The 20,716-nt window shown below is 31.4% G+C and overlaps 2 protein-coding genes across 2 annotated transcripts in view; both read left to right on the forward strand.

Annotated features, from left to right (window-relative positions):
• The first annotated feature begins 12,971 nt into the window (after positions 1–12,971).
• LOC112905307 (histidine-rich glycoprotein-like) lies at positions 12,972–13,349 on the forward strand. Its single transcript, XM_025977449.1, has one exon. The coding sequence runs from the start codon at positions 12,972–12,974 to the stop codon at positions 13,347–13,349; it is 378 nt and encodes a 125-aa protein (XP_025833234.1).
• Positions 13,350–20,080: 6,731 nt separating this feature from the next.
• Positions 20,081–20,716, forward strand: part of LOC112905308 (histidine-rich glycoprotein-like) — a 3,441-nt gene continuing 2,805 nt past the window's right edge. The window contains exon 1 of the mRNA XM_025977450.1: positions 20,081–20,423. Within this exon, the coding sequence (XP_025833235.1) occupies positions 20,081–20,423 (343 nt within the window). The remainder of the gene's footprint in view (positions 20,424–20,716) is intronic.

Below are 20,716 nucleotides of genomic sequence, written 5' to 3' on the forward strand. Positions count from 1 at the left end.
GACTCGACCTTGCGCTATCCTCTGCTTTATATCCCTACTACGCCTTCCATCGTGGCTTATCTGACTTCCTGTCTTTATATTCGCTCTTTCCCTACTTTTTCTTCCCTTAAATATCAGTATATTTATCTAATCAATTCGTAAAGAAAGTAAAAAAATAAAATAATAAATGAAACTGAGATAGTAGTTATTTTGCAGTATACTTATTCGTATTCTGTATAAAATGAAAATATCAAGGAGATCTTAAAATAAATTATTAGTCGAAAATTAGAAACCGCAAAATGACGTAAACATAAAAAATAATTATATATTATTCATAATTATTTCTGCTATTCAAACTGCAATAGTTAATTTATATTTCATATTATATCTAAGAAAACTATATATTAAAAGTCTTCGTTGTTTTGCAACAGTTGTGGAGGTATGCAAATAATATTAGCATGTAAAGTCACATTATGAGTTATTATGAATTATAGGGAACCCTGGAATGTAGTGTAGATGTATTATTTCGTACATTTTAACGATAACAGTTTTCTTGAGTTGATTTACCTACTACACAAGTTACATCGTTGGATATTTTTTTTATTGACTTATTTATATATTTTTTCAAACTTTCTTAACTCATGATATTCCACTGTCATAATACCTAGCAAAATTCCTACAATTCTGTAGAATAATAATGTGAATGAATAAATTATAAAATAGTGGGGTCGATTATTTATTAATACAAGTGAAGTGTAAGACATTGTCACTAGTTTACAAGCTTTTTTCTATATACAGTCAACCCTGGGTAAGCGAGAATTCAAGGGACCCGAATATTATTCACACTCAGAGTTTTCTCATTTATAGGGGTTAAGGTAGAGGTGGTGGTAGAGCGTTAAGAAATAGGTAATACATAAGTATATACACATTTGACTATAAATAGGTACTTATTTTATTTATTTAAAGAAATCAGTTAATTTTTTCTGAGTACCCTTTTTACAATTTTGAATATGTTTTTCAATTTCATAAATTTTATCAAAAAAAAATCACTTTAATTTTTCGCTTCAACATTTTGAGGGAACAACGTCAATCGTACTTTCTCCAATGATTGTTATCAACTGAAACCAAATATTAAGGATGAGTACCATGCGCAGGTAGGAACAAGCTCACAAGTGTGTTGCAGATGACTATTAATTGCAAAAGGTCTCGCTTGCAGAGGTCTAGAGTAAGAAACTGTCACTTACAGAAGTCTAGAAGTGAAAAATAACTCTCTCTAAAAGAGGTACTTACACTATCACTCATAGAGGTTTTCGGGGCTAAAAATGACGGGACCTAACAATTTTTGTCGCTTATAGAGTTTGCTCACTTATTCAGTTTTGTAAGCTAGATTTTAAGCTTCATAAATTATATCAGACTAACAAAAAGGTAATGCTTCCTATTGGGACCCGTCAAATGGGAGGAGCCTAAAAACATGGCGCCGATTAGGGAAAATTTATCGTAGTTCCTAGAGTGTACCGTGCAATTTCCAAGTTTTTAAATTACGATAAAATGATAAGTATTGACACAACATGTGATTGGGCTGACACAAAGCCTCGGAAAGAAAATTTCGTTGAAGGTGAGCGTGTGTTTAACGCCAATCAGATTATAAAATTCGGAAATAACAAATCCGGAAGCTAGCCTTCAAATTCCGTCAAGCTTACTGCATACTGTTTACAAACTTCGGATTTAAAAAGTGATTCACCTTATATAATTGGTGAGGTGATTCTGGGTTATTTAAGCAATATCATATCAATGACTTGCACGTGCAAAGTCGATTTAAGAGAACGTTGCAAACACATTATTGCAACTTTGTTGTATTGCAGCAGGTAGGTTCGTAACCTCAAAATACTTATATCGTATCATTAGAATTGTGTTAAATCAATTACACAGGAATAAATAATTTCTCACTTTATAATTTTAGTATGATTCTAGTTTTAAATATTAAGGTTATGGCTGATGGTAAATACTTGCTGAAATATAATCATGTGCATTAAAATGACGTGAACAAATTTTTATTCCGGAATTCACTTCTTTGATACCTACTGCTTTCATCCAAGCTTCTATTAGTTTACTTTTTTCTCTAATTTTCCGAATATATTTTTTACATATATAAAACGGTTAGTTTTTATTGGAAAGTAGTTAATGTAGGTGAAGAGTGAAGATCTATGTCTGAAGTGCTATTGCAGCTTTTCACTGAACATATTAACTTTTTATTTGATTTAACTTTAGAAGAAAACTTCGTCGACTCCATCATCAAAAAAATTTTTACTTTTTTAACGTGTTTTATTATTTTAATAAACAATTTTACGATTTATGTATACCATTCCCTCGGATATTTGTCCCTCATTTTAGTTACGAGTTTTGCTACCAGGTGGTGTATGCCCATTTGACAGATCCCAATAGTTGGATATATATTTTATCCTTGTCTGCTACATTGCACTTTAATACATTTCTAATAAATGATTAAATTAAATAAATAAATAAACAAATAAATAAAAAAATATTGTGTGGCTATATTGCAAAGTATATTAATTGTTTTCACAATAACAATTTCTGCACACAGATGGAAGATTTAGTTTAGAAGCCACTGTGTGCTGTGTGCTACAATAATTATTGTAGAAACAGTGAATAGTTGTCGGTTCTAAAAAGACGTTACTACCCTCTTTGGCATTGAATCATTTGTTCACATTAGAACTAGGGGTAGTAATAGTGAATTGATAAATAGTTATAATTTACAGCTTATAATGTGATGTGCATGTTTTTATTATTCATTTCGGAGTCACAAGAAATAAAAGTTTCATCCATTTAGTATTTATTAAATATTCAGTCGAAAGTACATATTATACAATAAATTAAAGTCTTTGTGTGTATAAATGACTACTTAGAAATAATAAAAAATAGTTTTATATGTTATGTATCATATAAACGTCAGATTAGTAGTTTTCCTGGTCTTCAGCAGGTTTCTTTTTAGGGGCATGTTCATGTACAAAACTGTATGCCGATTGGGTTTTAACTGGGGCAGCAACATTTGAACTTGCCGAATGGAGGTTGTTTTGTCCCTGAATAGTTTCTTTTTTCCACTGGGTGCTGTAGCCCAAGGCTTCGTTGTTCTGTTTTCCCACCATCTGGGCAGCAGTTACAGCTAACAGGATCAACAATATCACCAACTTGAACATTTTCAGTTTATCGTTAGTGGAACCCAAGTACCTACTACTACTTAGTGATTCTGTTGAAATAACAAAACTAACTAATAATAAATGATTTGTAGAGGTATTTATATCTGGGTATGGCAAAAAAACTTTCAAAAAAACTGGATTATATACCTAATTCTCCTGTGCTATTCGTATAACCCATTCAGTTTTATATATATATATATTGTCAATTAGTGAATACATGTAATTCTCAAATTTTCAAACATTCTTAAAAAAAAGACGCCGTTAATTAGAAATAAACTGTGCTTTTAAACTAGTCTGCTTAGTTTGCTATTTTCTTGTCTACTGTTAATTGCCTTGCGACTAAAGCGATTTCTAATTACAAACTATATTTAACTAACCCGAAAAACGACTCTCTTATTGAGTAGTACGTATTAGTTCCAAAAGTAATTCAGTTTACATTTTTTTGTTAGTAGCAAAATTATATCTACTTAATAGGCTTTTCAGATATGCCTATGTATTTGACCTTTTAGATTAATACAAATAAATAATATTTTGCCACATTAACTCAATTATCAATTCAAAATATAAAAATAAATAAAAACTTAATATTTAAAAAAGCCTTGATAATAACAATATGTGAAATGTTGAATCTTGTTTTCGATTTAACACAATGTTTGTCCCTTATAAGTTATTAAACAGAGCTTTTAGTGTAGATTAGATGATAAAACCACGTTGTGCCCCTTTTTAAGGGGCGCGTTTTCGAGTAATCTTAAAAAAGCCAACGCTTTCAGATTTCTTCAAATAAGTCAAAAACGAAGAAATTTTCAATAAATTTACAAGAGTAGTTTTTTAGAAAATTGAATTTTGAATCGAAATACTCTAATTATCTTTGTACCATTTTTTGTGTGGAACGTAATTATAAAGCGAAGTAGAAAATTTCAAAAAAATCGCCGTTTCTTTAATTTTTCATTAAATCGTCTATAACTTTTTTCCTGAGAAATGTGGGTATACATATATAAATATTTAGAAAAAGAAGTCTTTCAAACAAACACACCTATTCTTCTTTTATTCTTTGTTGTAATTCACCGAGATATTAATGCCCAATGTTACCTACTTTTTGTCATATTTTACCCTGTTTTATTGCAAACGTTTTTTAATTTTTTATGTAACACTCAACAAAAATTATTATCAACAATTTTAAGTTAAATTATTACTACTCCTGAATTTTGAGTTGTGTGTACGTTTGAATCACCCGCTAGATTAGATTACTGTTCGCGAATGGTTAAGGATGTGGGATGTTTTAGGGTAATGTGAACATAAGCTCAGAATAGGAAAACGTGGAGGTTCTTGTTCAATCAGTTTTAGGACTGACGATCTTATGATGATGATGAATAACAGAATGAGTAAAACAGGGTAAAATATGACAAAAAGTGAGCAACTTTGAGCATCGATATCTCGGTGAATTTTCATCGTAAAAAAAAGAATAAAATAAGAAAAGGCGTTTCCTTTTTTCAAGTGCTACCTTTTCTTTGAATATTTATATATACCCGAATTTCCCAGGAAAAACGTTATAAACGATTAAATAAAAAAAAAAACTAAAGTACTAAAGTAGTAAAAAGAAAATAATAAAATAAAGTATTTCGACGGAAAATTTAATTTGTAAAAATCTCGAAAATTGCTTCGTTTTTGAGTTTTCTGGAGAAAACTGATGGGGGTGCCTTTTTTAAGATTTCTCAAAAGCACAACCCTTGTCTGACTTCCTTCCTAATATTTCCTTTTCTACGTTGCTGCTCTAGATCTACATAACTGCCTGTTGCTCCTTATATAAACTGAGCATCACTCTTCTATATATCTCTGTAACTCATCCCTGTATTTTTACTATTATTACGTCTTGTCCCATTTAACATTGTCAAAAGCCTTTGTTTTAAATCTACGAATCCTATGTACGCGCTCTTTCCTTTTTCTATCGTTTTCTCTGTTGCTCTCCGTAAAGCTAGAATGACTTCCCTCGTTCCTCTATTTCTTCTAAACCCAAATTGATCTTCCCCTAATAGTTCTTCCACCATTTTTTTCATCTTTCTCTACACAATTCTGGTTAAGATTTTTGACGCATGGGAAGTTAAGCTAATTGTTTTTAAATAGAATAGGAGTAATTTTGACAGGAATTTATTTCTGTTATTAGTCTCAGAAAAAGGTAATTCTTGCCGAAGATGATGACAGCTTGATGGTATAATCTCTAGAAAACTTTTTATAATGTCATAGCAAACTTAAAAAAGGAAGGCTACTAACTGGACCATTACTATTAGTTACGCAATTAAAAAAAACTAGTATCTTAATTTTCTTCCGTCAAATGGTCATATCTGCTGCAGGTTCTTGCTAAGGAAACTGAAGATACTAGGTTTATATTAAGCGTGAAGGCTATTTTTGGCGTTTACAGGGAAACTATTTTCTTGCATAAGATCGTTACGTACAAAAATCTTAAATTTCAAAATTTGTAGAGAAGGGGGTAGCGAAGGCAATATAATGCATACATTATAATGATAATCATGATTAGTGGAGTGCAATATCTTTTCTATTTGATACGACGCGACAGAGTTAATTTTCTGTTTGTTTAATCTATATTTTTATTAAGCTTACAATTAAATGTATAATCAAAAAATACAGCTATGTAAGTATTATATGTTTCATATGTTACAAAACATGGAAAATACAATTAAGATACTCAAAAAACCCAATGAAATATATATGCAAATCATTAATAATTGTAAAGTACAACAAGAGGCAATAGTAATTGGTAGAAGAAAAATCTGGTCAGTTTCATATATAGATGATATGACACAAAAAAAAACTGAGGAAGATAGTAATTACGCCTATGATCAGTTATCTCATAGATTAAGATAATTAGCTGTCGCCTGTAAACGGATAGGTGGTATACACCCAACACGCGCAAACTGTATTAACTACACGATTACTAGAATATTATTCTATAATTCTAGAGAATTACTATGATATTTTAAGATGAAAAAAATTAATAAATAGCTTTAATGTGTCAGTGTGTTTAGTATGAATTATTGACCCCATAGTAGTCATGAATTAATTATCAATTAACTTAATAACCAGCTTGCTGTTAATCCTTCATAACAGCTTTTCGTTAATATTTTCTGTAATTAACTTTATTGTCATTGTTTTGGCTTGGTGACCAAAGCCAAACACCGACAACCTCCAAATTTCTAAAAATTTGCATTAAGCAACAAGACTCCTTTCGCTTCAAATAAAAAATAGTTTTGAAACTATTAAGAACTGCATTAAACACAACGCTAATTACCAACAACAATAATAAATGCATAAATCAAATTTAGTGAATTATTTAGAAATAATGGCAAAAATATTATCATATACAAATACAGATAGTAGACATTAGTGTCGGATACTTACCTACCAGTCAAAAGTGTTATTAAAAATACTAATTAACATGTCTAACTTATTACCACTATCAACACTGCTTTTAAGCGATCGTTCTCATATAAAAACTCCAACAAATTGCACACAATTATCACTCACATTTTTATTGTTATCAAAGTAACAACTTCAACAAAAGAAAATGTTCAAATTTGTAGTATTGTTCGCTCTGTTAGCTGTGGCTGCTGCAGCACCAAAGAAAGAAGAGAAGGCCCATGTCATCTCTATCAAATCCGAATCAGAAGGCGAGAGCTCCCAATGGAGAAAGGACAACATTGAGAAACACGTAGAACCAGTCGTCATCAAGAAGAAGGAAGAATCGTCAGCTCATGTTGAAATAACACATGAAGAACACCACGAAGAGCACCACGGAGGACACCATGAAGAACACCAAGGGGGACATCACGAGGAACACAAACCTGAAATCAAGAAAAAGGAAATCATCACCTACAAATCCGAATCAGAAGGTGAAAGCAAACAATGGAGAAAGGATAACATTGAGAAGCATGTCGAACATGGACATGGCCATTAATGGGTACTTTTTTAATACCATAGTTTCTTTTAGAATCAGGTTTTGTTTTTTAGATTTATTTCTGTTTGTATCTGATAATAAAGTTTCTATATAAAATAAATATTTCATTTCTTTTAAATGATGATGTAATAAATAAATAAATTGGGGTTATAATATAAAATAGAAAAGTTGCCCCTAAGAGTTCTAGTTAACTATGCTTCACTAAATTAAGAAAGTAAGAAGGGAATTGTATAATGCAAAATGATTTGTGACTTGGTAATGCAAAATTGATATCTAAGACAAATGAGGTGTGTGAAGTTATTCTTCTTTTGGTTTGGTATTAAAATCTTACATCTTCTCAAAATATGTTCAAACACAGTTTGAAAAGAAAGTGTTTCTGACATGCGTAAAACAGACTACCAAAATTAGGAAAATTTATTACTTTAATAGAAAAGGCAGAAGATTTTTACTAATTTAATTAACTATAAAATTAAGACAACTTAAATTATAATTGCTTTTGTAAAAAGTTATTTTCTTCCAATCGGTACCTGCAACGCCACCAGTAAAATATTCCTGAATCTATGCTACAATCTACTGTCTACTTCAACAACCTCCAACATTTCATAAATAAGCAGGCAAAACATTCATTTAAGGAATCAGTCAAATATTAAATATAGACTCATCCTTAATCACCCCAGTAAGAAATGTATACAACTTGCGATAACGATATTTCTTCAAAACGTTGATATCAGTTCTTATCAATCTTAAAATTCAGCTTCCATTACTCCCTTTATTGTAGGGTATGTGCAGAATTAAAGTCAGCACATAGGGACATAAAAAGGCATATTTCCTAAACCAAATCTCTCTCGTTTCTTCATTTTGTTGAAAAGATTTGTCAAAAGATCAAAGGAAACTTTTGAGTCAATATTTCGTTTTTTTGTACATAGTGTCGCATGTGAAGGTTTTTTTAAATCATAATATGGTGCCAAAAATCGGTCATTTTAATTTTTATAATTTTGATGTACCTATTGTCATTCTCGCAATTAAGATTAATCTCATGACACCTCTCAAGCTAAAATCCGTCAAGCCCTGTAGACTACAGAGTGTGCCAACAAATATATGAATGTGTTTAATGCATTTAGTCACTAGATCTATGAACTTCTCAATTTATTTTTTACCTGTCTCGCCAAGCAACCGGTTACCTGTTTCTATGAGCGGAAAAGCTTTTATTGGTTTGGGTCGGGAAAGGGCAGGCAGTACTGTGTCCAACTTCATAGGACTCACATGTAGCACTATCCTTTTGTTACTGTTTAAATGTTAAATAAAGTTCTAAACGCATACACAGTCTCACAAATTTATTCTCCACCGACGGAGCCACGAAACAGAATGTGTTACCAGAAATGTATGAAATGTAGGAATTGTATACAATTCCTAGGAAATGTATAAAATATTGTTTCAAAGATTTTTTAATTGTATGAATTTCCTAGGAATTGCATAAAATTTCTACATTTCATACATTTCCGGTAACAAATACATGCACTCGAATAACATAACCTTCCGTGTGACGCAGTCGGGTAAAAATATAATTTTTTCCAAAGTATGAATAGATATTGTAAAATATGTAAACCTAAATAACTGGATACGAGTAAGTTTAAAAACACAAATTTGCATATGTATCTATTAAATCATTCTCACTTAAAAGTAAAAAACGTTCTAATTGCAGCATGAGAACTATACAAGGTGTAACATAAATAAGTGCCGAGATTTCGAAGGTGTAAACAAGATGTAATAAACAATCGTACAGTGAGTTCAACAGCGTGGTTAAGAGCAAAAATTCTTATTAATGTATATCTTACATAACTTATTGTAATTACATTATTATTACCTAACTATTTATGTAAGTGTAATCGAGATACAGACTTTGTAAATGCGTGTCTCGACTACTTGACTCTTAGGCATTTAGGCTTAATATTAATACATGTATAGAGGTATGAAGGGGCTTCCTACCTAAACCAATACTAACGTTTCGCATTTTGCTGTAAAGGCATTAGAGTGTCGGATGCAAAAATGGTACAGGTCTGACGAAGGAAGCTGGCGAGCGGTCGCGCAGGTACTTGCCCATTTATGACCTATTTGGGTAAGTCACTTGGAACCGATACACAAATAAGCTTTAAGTAGGCGTAAATTATAGTATTAATACAGATAGGACAGTAGCGTACTACTACTAGAAAATAATGTAAAAACATGACTTATCAAAAAGAAAAAATAAACCTATTGCTTTTGTTCTATAGTTAGTTTTCACATTCACTCTCATCATGGGAATCTCTATCACTGTCACCAACATCAACAATTAGTTCTTCTGTTTGTCTGTTTATTACTTGCTCACTGATCCCTATTTTTAAATATTTAATCTACGCCCCTGAAAGGAATACTGAAGAATGAGGGCTGCAATCTTTATACCTAAAACTGCTTACTTTTGCCACCGCGCATCCACGCCATTTTAAAATTTCCGCCAGCTTCCAGCGTCAGGCCTATACATCTTTTATGTTTAAATGTGATTTGGAATAAGAAATTCTAAAAAACTTATCTTTTCCGTTCATTTATTAAGCAAGCATCTCACAGTAAATAATGATTCGGCCGGACTGCCTACCAATTTACCCATGTTGTATATGTATAAATGTATTAATTTTTATTTTAATTTACCATTATGAATGTATCAAGATATACTACGTATGTATGTTACATCTAAAACTAACCGAATTCTAATTCGCCCTGAGAAAGCAATAAAATATTGACATACAACAAAAACATTTTTTGTGAAGGAAACCAGGGTGTCTTGAAAAATATTCCTCACAAAACTTGTTTTGTCATTCAAAAGCTATTATTTATATTATTACCTATGTGAACCACAAATTAATACGTTCAAAACTAAATGGACAACTTTCAAGTTGAATAGGTTCGTCGCTTGACCTATCGTTGAAATCAATTGCGCTCACCCATATTAAAATTAAAATAATTAAATGCAGAAACATTTACTTCTTGGTTGAACCAAAACGTAACAATTAAGTTCCTTTTAAGTTACTTTTAATAGTTAACAATAAATTTTACGTACACAGTTAAACAATAACTCTAATTACTTAAAAAGTAATTGTAATACGAAGGTTATCTACACAAAATGTGAATTATTTAAATCTAAAAAGCAAAAAATATAAACTGGTGCTGTAGAATTGATTTACAAAAATAGACGGAAACTGTGAAATAAAAAACAATTGATCATTTTTTGAATAATACATAAGAAGTTTTAAATCAATAAAGTGAAATAAACTAATAAATTTGTATTTTGCCTTAAAGTTTACAACAAAACTCATGATTAAATATATGAAATTCTATGACATTGTTAGTTACTTAATAGTGGATTAATATGCAATATTAATTTGAAATTATTTTTTCAATTTTTTTTGGCTTCTCTTTTTTGGCTTTTCGCACCAATTTCTGAACAAGGGTCCCGGATTCGATTCCCGACGGGGGCGTGACAACAGCAACAATTTTTCCCTCATTAATTTGAGGTAGTTTGTACTGGGTAAATAAAAAAAATCGAAAAAATTATTTCAAATTAAAACTCATGATATTAAATATCAATACAAAAATTTTATTGATAAAAGATCGAGAAACTGAATTAACCTTAAATATGACGTCATATAAACTTAAAAATTCAGAAAATGTAACCAGAAGCTTACTGAATAGCATTCATCAAAAACTCAAAACAAAAAAAAGGCGAAAAACTTTTTATTATGTAAAAGCTGCTGCCGCGTTTAGCCGTAAATTATTGAGCTTTTTGAACGCTGTTTCCTAGTAATTAATCCTTCTTCTGAAGATGGTCTTGTAGGTCGAAACTTAAGAATTTAATAAAAATTGAGTGAAAGTTTTTAAAAAGTGTTTTTTACCAAATATCAGTATTAAGAAATTATTAATTGAGTGTAATAATAGTATTTATAAGCTCATCTAGTTGTTAAAGGTCAATAAAGATTAATATGCAGATGGAGTTTTTTGAACATCAGGTACCTACACATTCCTTTTCAATTATTTCTTTGTGATTTTCATAGTATCCTTTCTTCTTCTACTCGTTCTAATGCCATCCCATTTCTAGTTTCTGTAGCCACAACATCTTTAACATCCCCTTATAACACCACACCAAAAAGTTGTATGATTTCTAATCAATAGTTTATTTACTTGAATCCAACAGCTGCTTTAGGTGATTTCCAAACTACTAGTTCTTCTCTCTTAAACGTTAAATGTTGACCCATCGAGGTGATCTTGAAATCGGCATGAGCTGACTTTCTGATGGTGTTTGACCGAGCAGTCTGTAAGTTTGATAGTGTGCATTGTGGAGAGGATATCAGTGATTTGTATGTTTAAAATAAGGTCTTCTGCTTCTGTCCTAGCTTGCCCTACCTGGGGGAACATTAAACAAGAAATCTTGAGTACCCTTCAATTAGAACTTCTTTTCATTGTTTTGTTTTATTTTTGTTTGGGGCTGAAACTTCTTGGTTAGTTTCAGGATCTATCAATATATTCGTAGTCTGAGTTTGGTTTTGACATGACTCCCCAATAGCTTGGGATGTTGTACCTTCCTGTACATCTATACTTGACAACAATTAATTATAACTTTTGATAAAATCGAAGACTTTGAGAAAGGATCGGCTTGTGATGTTGCCAGCAAGAAGTGCAATGAGCAATGCAGAACTATTTGATGATTCCTCAGAATTCACAAGGAAAGTACTACTATTTTTAGATGGCGGTTTATCAGAAAAATAATTGCTTGTTTCCATGTGAAGCATCGAATTATGCTTCCTAGTATATTTAGTACATCTTTTTTTCGAATTACATTTACCAACAAAATGTTTTGTACTCCAACAATCTATTCTGCATAATGGCAGTAAATAAAAAAAAAAATGCTTACCATACTGAGTAAAAAATCAGTGAATAGATCTTTCTAAATCAGTTTAATATCTCCTATATTATTTTATAGCCGTAAGCTCTGTATAATAATTACTCAACCTTAATGCCGGAGGCAAAACGCCTGCTGCATGTATGCCAGCGACTGAAATTATTTATCATATTTAATTGGGTTATTTTTTACAAATTTTTCATTTAGGTATATTCATACCTAGATCTTTTTTTGGTATTTGTAATTGGCTTTTTACGCAGTAGTTTTTTAGTTTTTTGCTTTCTTTTGTATTGCCACCAGAATTACACATGTGGGCAAAATTGATGAAAATTCACCTGAAACATTTGATTGTTAGATATTTATTTTATCTAAGTTAACGCGTTTAATAAAAATTGAATAGTTAAGAACTTAATCATATAGACAGTCGTCCAATTATCAAATAAATACCTTTTACAAAATCACTTACAAAATGTATTTTTTAATTTGTTTACGATTTTCATTTACTTATTGTCACCTGATTGTAAAAAATCGATTCATGAACCTATTACAGAACGAGATACATTCTTTTGCATTTGCCAAATAACATACTTTCCAAAAAGAATATTATGTTACAGTTATTCCATTAAAAACATTTTTTTAATACCAGTTTAATTGCTTCCCTAAGTACCGAGTGATGGTAATGATGTGTTAGCAAGTAAAAGTTTATGTACTTGTAAGGTTTATTGCCTGGTTTAAATATAAACATTCTAAGAAGTATTATAATTAACTCTACATACCGTTTTTTCGATCTATGATTTCGTATAAAAAGGCTAAAAAACAACGACAAAGTATCACTTTACTTTCTGCTCAAGTCGAAGCAATACAAACTTATTTTATTAAAATGTTCAAGTTTTTGGTTTTAGCTGCCTTATTGGCCGTAGCTGTCGCTCACCCAACCAAGAAAGAAACCTCGTCTGCCAAAGTCAGCGAATGGAGAAAGGAGAAGATCGTAAAGCATGAAGAGCCCATTTCTATCAAAATTGAAGTTCCAGTCAAGAAAGAATACCACCATGAAGAGAAACATGAATCCCATCATCACGAACCTGCAACCAGCTCCCAATGGAGACACGAACAAGTTGAATCAGTCAAGAAAGAATACCATCATGAAGAGACCAAGCACGAATCCCATCATCATGAACCTGCAACCAGCTCCCAATGGAGACACGAACATGTTAAATCAGAGGGTAAATCCGTCGTTTTCGAACATAAACATCATTAATTTTGTACTAGGCATCTTTGTTATTTAGAAAATTGAAAGACTGATTTAGTTCTATAGGCATTTTCACTATTCAATATGTTAAATTATTACAGTATGTATGTTATGATATCTATTTATTTTATTAATATCTTTTAATCAGAAAATAGTGACTGTTATCATTTTGTAAAAGGTGTTCAAAATAAACATGTTAAATTAATCTGCTGCATTTCTCTCTATATGATTACTAAATAAGTATTATAAAACAATTACAAATAAATTGAATTATATTGTTTAGTTACAAAAAAAAGTACTTAATATAATTATCTTTTTGCTGTAACATTTGATCTAAAATTGAAAATCGTTTGAGTATTTTAGTCTTGCTAATTAATAAAGTGAATAAATCGAATCATATCTTACTCGTTTCCTGACATAAAAAGAAAGTGACTTAGGTTTATTGAAAATGTTATCAATGAAGATTGTTTGTTGTGCATTTGTTCCTAAACATTCTTTTTTAAGTGCTGTGGATTCAGCAAGGCTACGATGACTTTTTGCTACAGTGTCAAATTCATTATTTATATACATTGAAGTAATTTTATTAATAACATTTGCAAAGATGAAGGATTACTCTACAAAAGTTTATCTATAAGAAAATTACCTCAATGGAGATCGCTCCACTACTTTTACTGCAGCCCTTCAACTAAATTTAAAAGACAATTTTGTTTGACAATAGCCTATAGTTTACGTTATTAGAGAAAAAGGTCACTAATGTGGCTGCATTTCAGTATATGCCGTCATTATTATGTACTGTGACATATTATAGTCACACACACTATAGGTGCTGTGAACACTGCTTCGTTTTCATTTTACTCCGCCGACCCAAATCGGTCTCGCACGCGCATGACGTCATTTCGAGACGTGATACAGAGCGAAGTTGCTGAAAGTAAATAAATATACGATTCTTTTGTGTGCAAATCGCAGTAAATGGCGTGAACAGTCGTCAAATTATTAAAAATATGGAAGTACCTCAAGGATTCTTAACACATTATAATTTATAAATTACAATAAGCTTTTGCGCAGAGTTTTAGAACTAAATGAAAGTAAAAGATTTCCCTATTCCCCACAAATGAAAGCAGAAGTTGAGTTTAAATGATGAAAAAGAATGAAACTAAGTAAGTAGCCTAATACATTCGATATCCACAATGTTACCATTTAATAGGAATATTTATTAATGTATTGGACGTGTTTATATGCCAATATTCGGCATAAACTCATGAGATAAGATACGGCTAGTTGCTTTGACGCAATCGTAAGCTTACGTTATGGAGAAACGTCACTGTTACTACTACTTTTTTATTCGCTGAAAGGTCAATCTATGCGTTGAAGGAAGGGTCAATTTTTGCCACTTTTAGAGGCTCTTCCATTTCAGATGCCGGATGTAGTCTTCTGAAGAAGCTCGCAACTTGTGCTGGTAAAACGTTAGGAAGCAACACCAACACACGACGGCCCTTAGACCCTAACCTTCTCTATCCACTGTTTTCTCATCATTTGCCGGTAACACCACAATTCGAACGTTTCTAACCATGTTCTCCATGTTTGACACCCTTACAGTTCCGCGCTCCAAACATACACCTATAACAATCCTCTTCAAATTTCTAAATTAACCGTGACTTCTTTTTATTAAAGGCGACTAGATCCTACCCTATCCTCTCCTCTATGTCCCTACTATTCCTTCCGTCCTAACTTATCTGAATTCCTAGATACCTAAGATCAGCCACTTCTTATAATTATTCGTTTGCTATCTTTATATTCGCTTCTTCCTTACCCTTTCTTCGCTTGTGTATCAGTATTTTTATTTTACTTTTATTTATTTTCATTCAATACTGTTTTGTCAATACCGCTATCATCTGCAAGTCTAAGCATACTAATCTTTTGCCCCTCTATATCTATCCCTACAGTTATATTGTCTTTAATGATGTTGTACCTAATTATGTTATTTAAATTAGTGTATGTTTGTACCGTTTGTATTACGAAAAACATCGAAAATACTGTATGGACCATTTCCTTCCGAAAACTAGACTATTAGCTTCGTGAATAGTATCTGCGCATGGCTGTAAAAATGGTATGAGACTGAATAGCTATTATTGTAAATGTTGAATAAATCATAACCTGTAATTATTTTACACGAGAGTGAACTGAGAATATAATTTGCTGAAATAAAAAAAGATATTCAAATAAAGAAAATATAGCATCAGCTGGCAATANATAAAGAAAATATTATAGTATTTGATGGTATGACATGTTGCTTGTTTTTTATTTTTCTTATGAAATTGTGAAATATATTCACATTTAATTGTGGGTGTTCAGAGCAATAAAAAAATTATATGTAAACAAAAACCTTTAATTTTAATTTAGTGTTTAATGTAACAATTTTTCTTTTAATTAAAATTATTTTACAAAAATCTTTGATACAAATTGCTTACATCGTTATACATTTTTAAATCATACAAGTTACACTTTTGACAATCATCGTATATACATAAAATAAATAGTTGTACAAAAAGGATTTAATGATAATTACATACATTTCATGAAGTTAGTCCTCTGGAAAGAATAAAGGTCTAACTACCCTTGAACTATGTAGAAGCGTTTATATTCCTTTATTGTATGTTTGAAAAAATATATATAAAATAAATATTTGTACTTGAATTGAAGCACTTTAAATACAAATTGCAGGAAGTGTCAGCTCATTTAACTGATCATGTAGCAAGGGTAGGTAATGTACAAAAATTAATGGTGTTTATGTTCGAAAACGACGGATTTACCCTCTGATTTAACATGCTCGTGTCTCCACTGGGAGCTGGTTGCAGGTTCGTGATGATGGGATTCGTGTTTTGTCTCTTCGTGTTTCTCTTCATGGTGATGGTATTCTTTCTTGACTGGAAATTCAATTTTGATAGAAATGGGCTCTTCGTGCTTTTCGATCTTCTCCTTTCTCCATTCGCTGACTTTGGCAGACGAGGTTTCTTTCTTGGTTGGGTGAGCGACAGCTACGGCCAATAAGGCAGCTAAAACAAATAACTTGAACATTTTGAATGAGATTAGTTTGTGTTGCTTAGAGAAGAGCAAAAACGAAACTGATAATAAACAGTCGTTTTTTGTGACTTTTATATCAAAATTTGTTTAAAGAAGGTCATTTCCTGGTTGGTACTATCAATAGTGCGATTTTATGAAAGCAACGTCGGTAACGGCGTTAAAATAAAATTAGACTAACTGTTACTTGTACCTATAATTATTCCTTATGTGTCTAATTACATTTTTACTTAGTACTCAATTCGACGAATCGAAGTATTGTTGTCATTAGAGGAGTAGCTATATTGTGCTATATGATAAGGAGAATAATATGTATAAAAGAAAATCAACAATTCAAACTATCTTCGGTTTAATTTGTTTAACAGATTTGGCAAACTAAAACGAACTTTTTATGTTTATAGTTCCGCACCTTTCATTAAAATACATCTATTCTGTTAGCAGCTTCACCCTCAGTATATGCGATATATAAATTTAATTTAAGGACTATAATTCTAATAAAAAATCGGAGAACAAACGTCATTAAACGAGAGCGGACTCGACTATTGTTTTGAGATTTTTAAGAAACGCCTTGCTTTGTTTCAACCCTTTACAATGTGATTTCCGCCAAATGGACCATTAGTTAGCCCTATGTAATTGTCAGAATTGGCTAATTCTAATCTAAATAATTGACCCAATCGTTTCGGTTGTGCGTTGATCATCAGTCAGTCAAAACAACATTCTTTATCCGTAGAGATACACTTATTGGGTATACGAATAGCCAACAGCTATGTTTGTCTTATGGATTATTATTAACAAAAAAACCTAACGCAAAACATTGCCTAGGCATTTCCGAAAGCAGTGACGATTTCAAAAGTAGTTAACGTTTAGGAAAATTGCAATGCAGGGTTGGAAATTTTGCAAGAATTAAGATTTTCTTGTAGTTCGAGATGATATAATAATATAAATTCGTTTTCTTTTCAATGTTTATATTTAATATCAATCTCTCATGGTGGCTGTTTATTAGGCAGGTATTTAATACTGGTATCTAATGTGCAGCTATGACATTTGTTTGCTTTTCTGAATGAATGTCCTGTCTGTGTTTGTGTAAAAAAATTATTTATGTCTTTTAAAATTCCCTATTTATTTATTCAGTTGATATCTTAATTATTGTTTTGTGTTGGTATTATATCCGTGGTATCTCCAAGAATAACTTTCGATGTAAAAAGAATTTTATTTTGTAAAAAGTTACAAAATTAGTTTACAACAAAATAACTGTCGAATCAAGAAAAAATACATTCCGTCTAGNATTCTAATAAAAAATCGGAGAACAAACGTCATTAAACGAGAGCGGACTCGACTATTGTTTTGAGATTTTTAAGAAACGCCTTGCTTTGTTTCAACCCTTTACAATGTGATTTCCGCCAAATGGACCATTAGTTAGCCCTATGTAATTGTCAGAATTGGCTAATTCTAATCTAAATAATTGACCCAATCGTTTCGGTTGTGCGTTGATCATCAGTCAGTCAAAACAACATTCTTTATCCGTAGAGATACACTTATTGGGTATACGAATAGCCAACAGCTATGTTTGTCTTATGGATTATTATTAACAAAAAAACCTAACGCAAAACATTGCCTAGGCATTTCCGAAAGCAGTGACGATTTCAAAAGTAGTTAACGTTTAGGAAAATTGCAATGCAGGGTTGGAAATTTTGCAAGAATTAAGATTTTCTTGTAGTTCGAGATGATATAATAATATAAATTCGTTTTCTTTTCAATGTTTATATTTAATATCAATCTCTCATGGTGGCTGTTTATTAGGCAGGTATTTAATACTGGTATCTAATGTGCAGCTATGACATTTGTTTGCTTTTCTGAATGAATGTCCTGTCTGTGTTTGTGTAAAAAAATTATTTATGTCTTTTAAAATTCCCTATTTATTTATTCAGTTGATATCTTAATTATTGTTTTGTGTTGGTATTATATCCGTGGTATCTCCAAGAATAACTTTCGATGTAAAAAGAATTTTATTTTGTAAAAAGTTATTTTCTTCCAATCGGTACCTGCAACGCCACCAGTAAAATATTCCTGAATCTATGCTACAATCTACTGTCTACTTCAACAACCTCCAACATTTCATAAATAAGCAGGCAAAACATTCATTTAAGGAATCAGTCAAATATTAAATATAGACTCATCCTTAATCACCCCAGTAAGAAATGTATACAACTTGCGATAACGATATTTCTTCAAAACGTTGATATCAGTTCTTATCAATCTTAAAATTCAGCTTCCATTACTCCCTTTATTGTAGGGTATGTGCAGAATTAAAGTCAGCACATAGGGACATAAAAAGGCATATTTCCTAAACCAAATCTCTCTCGTTTCTTCATTTTGTTGAAAAGATTTGTCAAAAGATCAAAGGAAACTTTTGAGTCAATATTTCGTTTTTTTGTACATAGTGTCGCATGTGAAGGTTTTTTTAAATCATAATATGGTGCCAAAAATCGGTCATTTTAATTTTTATAATTTTGATGTACCTATTGTCATTCTCGCAATTAAGATTAATCTCATGACACCTCTCAAGCTAAAATCCGTCAAGCCCTGTAGACTACAGAGTGTGCCAACAAATATATGAATGTGTTTAATGCATTTAGTCACTAGATCTATGAACTTCTCAATTTATTTTTTACCTGTCTCGCCAAGCAACCGGTTACCTGTTTCTATGAGCGGAAAAGCTTTTATTGGTTTGGGTCGGGAAAGGGCAGGCAGTACTGTGTCCAACTTCATAGGACTCACATGTAGCACTATCCTTTTGTTACTGTTTAAATGTTAAATAAAGTTCTAAACGCATACACAGTCTCACAAATTTATTCTCCACCGACGGAGCCACGAAACAGAATGTGTTACCAGAAATGTATGAAATGTAGGAATTGTATACAATTCCTAGGAAATGTATAAAATATTGTTTCAAAGATTTTTTAATTGTATGAATTTCCTAGGAATTGCATAAAATTTCTACATTTCATACATTTCCGGTAACAAATACATGCACTCGAATAACATAACCTTCCGTGTGACGCAGTCGGGTAAAAATATAATTTTTTCCAAAGTATGAATAGATATTGTAAAATATGTAAACCTAAATAACTGGATACGAGTAAGTTTAAAAACACAAATTTGCATATGTATCTATTAAATCATTCTCACTTAAAAGTAAAAAACGTTCTAATTGCAGCATGAGAACTATACAAGGTGTAACATNTAGTTTAAGCAATTAAAAATCAACCTATCATCCCAAAATTGAGTTCATGGAAAATATTAACTGTCATTTTCTTCTTAAATATATGTAAATATAAACATACTATAAATCATCAGAACTACCGAAACCCTTACAATAATTTAATTAATTTGCGTTAATCTTACTGTCGGCGTGCTAAGCTTAACAGAACACCGATGAAATAGCAAAACTCATTAAACAGTAATTACTACAATATACTACAGTACATACAAAAGTGAACAATTATGTCGGCGGCTAATGCGTTTAAAGTTTTGACGGAAAGTAGTTAATTATGTTCTATATTTTAAATATAATTTTTAATATAAAAGTCACAAAAAACCACCATCAATTATCAGTTTTGTTTTTGCATTTCTCTAAGCAACACAAACTAATATCATTCAAAATGTTCAAGTTATTGGTTTTAGCTGCCTTATTGGCTGTAGCTGTCGCTCACCCAACCAAGAAAGAAACCTCGTCTGCCAAAGTCAGCGAATGGAGAAAGGAGAAGATCGTAAAGCATGAAGAGCCCATTTCTATCAAAATTGAAGTTCCAGTCAAGAAAGAATACCACCATGAAGAGAAACATGAATCCCATCATCACGAACCTGCAACCAGCTCCCAATGGAGACACGAACAAGTTGAATCAGTCAAGAAAGAATACCATCATGAAGAGACCAAGCACGAATCCCATCATCATGAACCTGCAACCAGCTCCCAATGGAGACACGAACATGTTAAATCAGAGGGTAAATCCGTCGTTTTCGAACATAAACATCATTAATTTTTGTACATTACCTACCCTTGCTACATGATCAGTTAAATGAGCTGACACTTCCTGCAATTTGTATTTAAAGTGCTTCAATTCAAGTACAAATATTTATTTTATATATATTTTTTCAAACATACAATAAAGGAATATAAACGCTTCTACATAGTTCAAGGGTAGTTAGACCTTTATTCTTTCCAGAGGACTAACTTCATGAAATGTATGTAATTATCATTAAATCCTTTTTGTACAACTATTTATTTTATGTATATA

This window comes from Agrilus planipennis, unplaced genomic scaffold, assembly GCF_000699045.2.
Source record: "Agrilus planipennis isolate EAB-ADULT unplaced genomic scaffold, Apla_2.0 scaffold27, whole genome shotgun sequence".
NCBI lineage: Eukaryota > Metazoa > Arthropoda > Insecta > Coleoptera > Buprestidae > Agrilus > Agrilus planipennis.

Coding starts and splice junctions, on each gene's coding strand:
- LOC112905307 (XM_025977449.1), top strand. CDS start 12,972: ATGTTCAAGTTTTTGGTTTTAGCTGCCTTATTGGCCGTAGCTGTCGCT.